The sequence below is a fragment of the Crocodylus porosus genome, unplaced genomic scaffold (assembly GCF_001723895.1).
Source record: "Crocodylus porosus isolate Cpor-Errol unplaced genomic scaffold, CroPor_comp1, whole genome shotgun sequence".
In the NCBI taxonomy this organism is placed as follows: Eukaryota; Metazoa; Chordata; order Crocodylia; family Crocodylidae; genus Crocodylus; species Crocodylus porosus.
The window spans coordinates 13,159,454-13,161,330 of record NW_017728913.1 but is presented as its reverse complement, the minus strand read 5'-3'; the positions used below and the strand labels follow the sequence as shown (position 1 = coordinate 13,161,330).

General features: G+C 39.3%; 1 protein-coding gene across 1 annotated transcript in view; it reads left to right on the top strand.

The window, feature by feature from the left end:
- The window catches only part of MAP9 (microtubule associated protein 9), a 27,879-nt gene that overhangs the window by 6,782 nt on the left and 19,220 nt on the right, over positions 1–1,877 (top strand). The window contains exon 5 of the mRNA XM_019534340.1: positions 1,349–1,512. Within this exon, the coding sequence (XP_019389885.1) occupies positions 1,349–1,512 (164 nt within the window). The remainder of the gene's footprint in view (positions 1–1,348; positions 1,513–1,877) is intronic.

Here is a 1,877-nt window from a genome sequence, read left to right as displayed (position 1 = left end):
TTGGAAAAAAAGCTGAGTTTCTGTGCACTACAGCCCTGTAATCTGTGACACTGAATGTTCAAATGTATTGCTGATCACTTTATCAACATACAAGGAAATAGTTTTCCTTTGAGTAATTGTCCACTTGCATATTCTCATTGGTGAGTTTGTCTGATTATGCTCAGTCTCTGGAGTTCAGACTATGTCTTTTCTGTGATGGCTTTTATTTCAGGTTCAGACAGACAGCCAAATTGCCTATTATGCCTGGGCGAGAACCACATTCTTGACATTTTTTCAATCTGTCTGTTATTCAAAATAGGAACAAGTGAGGACAAAGAATAAACTTTGACTGTTTCTCTTGTATGATTCCCTTGTCCCCCTTCCTGACCACACATGCTGGGGTCGAGATCCTCAATGGTATTGTACACCCTCCAACACTGGCAATCAATGTGGAGTGACATCTCCAATGCTAGAGAAATTTGTGTCTTCTCAGTGTTGCTGATCCAGGAAGCAGATTGCTATTCCAAAACTGCTCTAGGAACCTTCCTTCTTGTTATAATGCCAGAAGCAGGGATCCTCTCAACCTAGGAAGGACTTACACGAAAGAGAGAAGAATCCCTGAGACTCACTCAGCCCATGTGAACAACACATCCCTTGCGAACCTAAAAAGCGTAAGCTCCAACCCCATTATTGGGTCCTGAGACTTCTCTGTCTTGTAAGATTCCTACCAAAGTTCAGTGATGCCCAAAATGGGACATCCTGCCAGTTCCCAGCACTGAGATTTGCTGCTCAGAGCTTAAGAGGCTGAGGGAGCATGCTAGTGCTGAGCCACTCGAGGGATACAACTCTCTGACCTGGCTGACTTACTACAGTCTAAATCTTATCTCCAGCTGTACTTGATGAATAAGGAACTCTTGGGTACTTAGGAAACAAGATCCTCCTTGGGATAGAGCAGTACACTAGACAGTGCATCTAGCTTGTATGTCAAAATTTCCAGAAAAGACAGTGGTCTGTGTCTAGCCCTGAACTGGCTAGCGGACATACTGCTCATCAGTACCGTATTAAAACTCAAAACAGCAGCAGCAAACTGAACTATTCTCTTTGGTGCTGTTTCTTACCTTGGGGAAAATGTCTGTCTGGGTAAGTTGGATTCTTCTGGCAGGGGTTGAACAAGACATCATCGCTGCTCTTCTTTGTTTCATTAGTGAATGGCAGACTTTGATCCTAACCCACAGAGAGTTTTGCAGTGTTATTAAAATCAATTTCTTGACTTCATTGCACATAAAACAGGAGTCGTATTTTCATTAAGGAATTCTAAATAAATACTGAATAGAATTGTTTATTTTTACAGGTCAGTTAACTGACTTAGATTTGTTGTGACTAGTTCTCATTACTTTAGGCTGTTCCTTTCTGTTTTTAAGGGTCCATGGCTAACAAGCTCTTCACCATCATTACATATTAATTTTCCTTCAACTGATGAGAAACCTGGAGATTCTAATTTGTTGATGTGTGGAGAAGGATCTCTCCCTAAAGGTAGAAATCAAAATACTGGTCATACAGGTGTTTATATATGTATGTGTGTATGTTGTACACACAGATCACACACACACATTTGTTTATATAAAGCCAAGTAAAAACTTAACTTAGAAATAAGCGACTTTTATTATATATATTATATATTATTAGTGTCAGTTTTCAGAAGAGGTGGTTTCTGAGACGTATGCAAACACATTGAAATAATTTTGATGGTACATGCTAATCCTGTGTCAAAAGGATTAACAGATTTGAATGGTCTGGTAAACATGGTATAAAAGAACCAGATAATATTTATCTTTAGCAAGACAGTTTGGGAAGTTTGTTTATGTAACTAAACAAACTCTTGGCCACATTTTTGTACA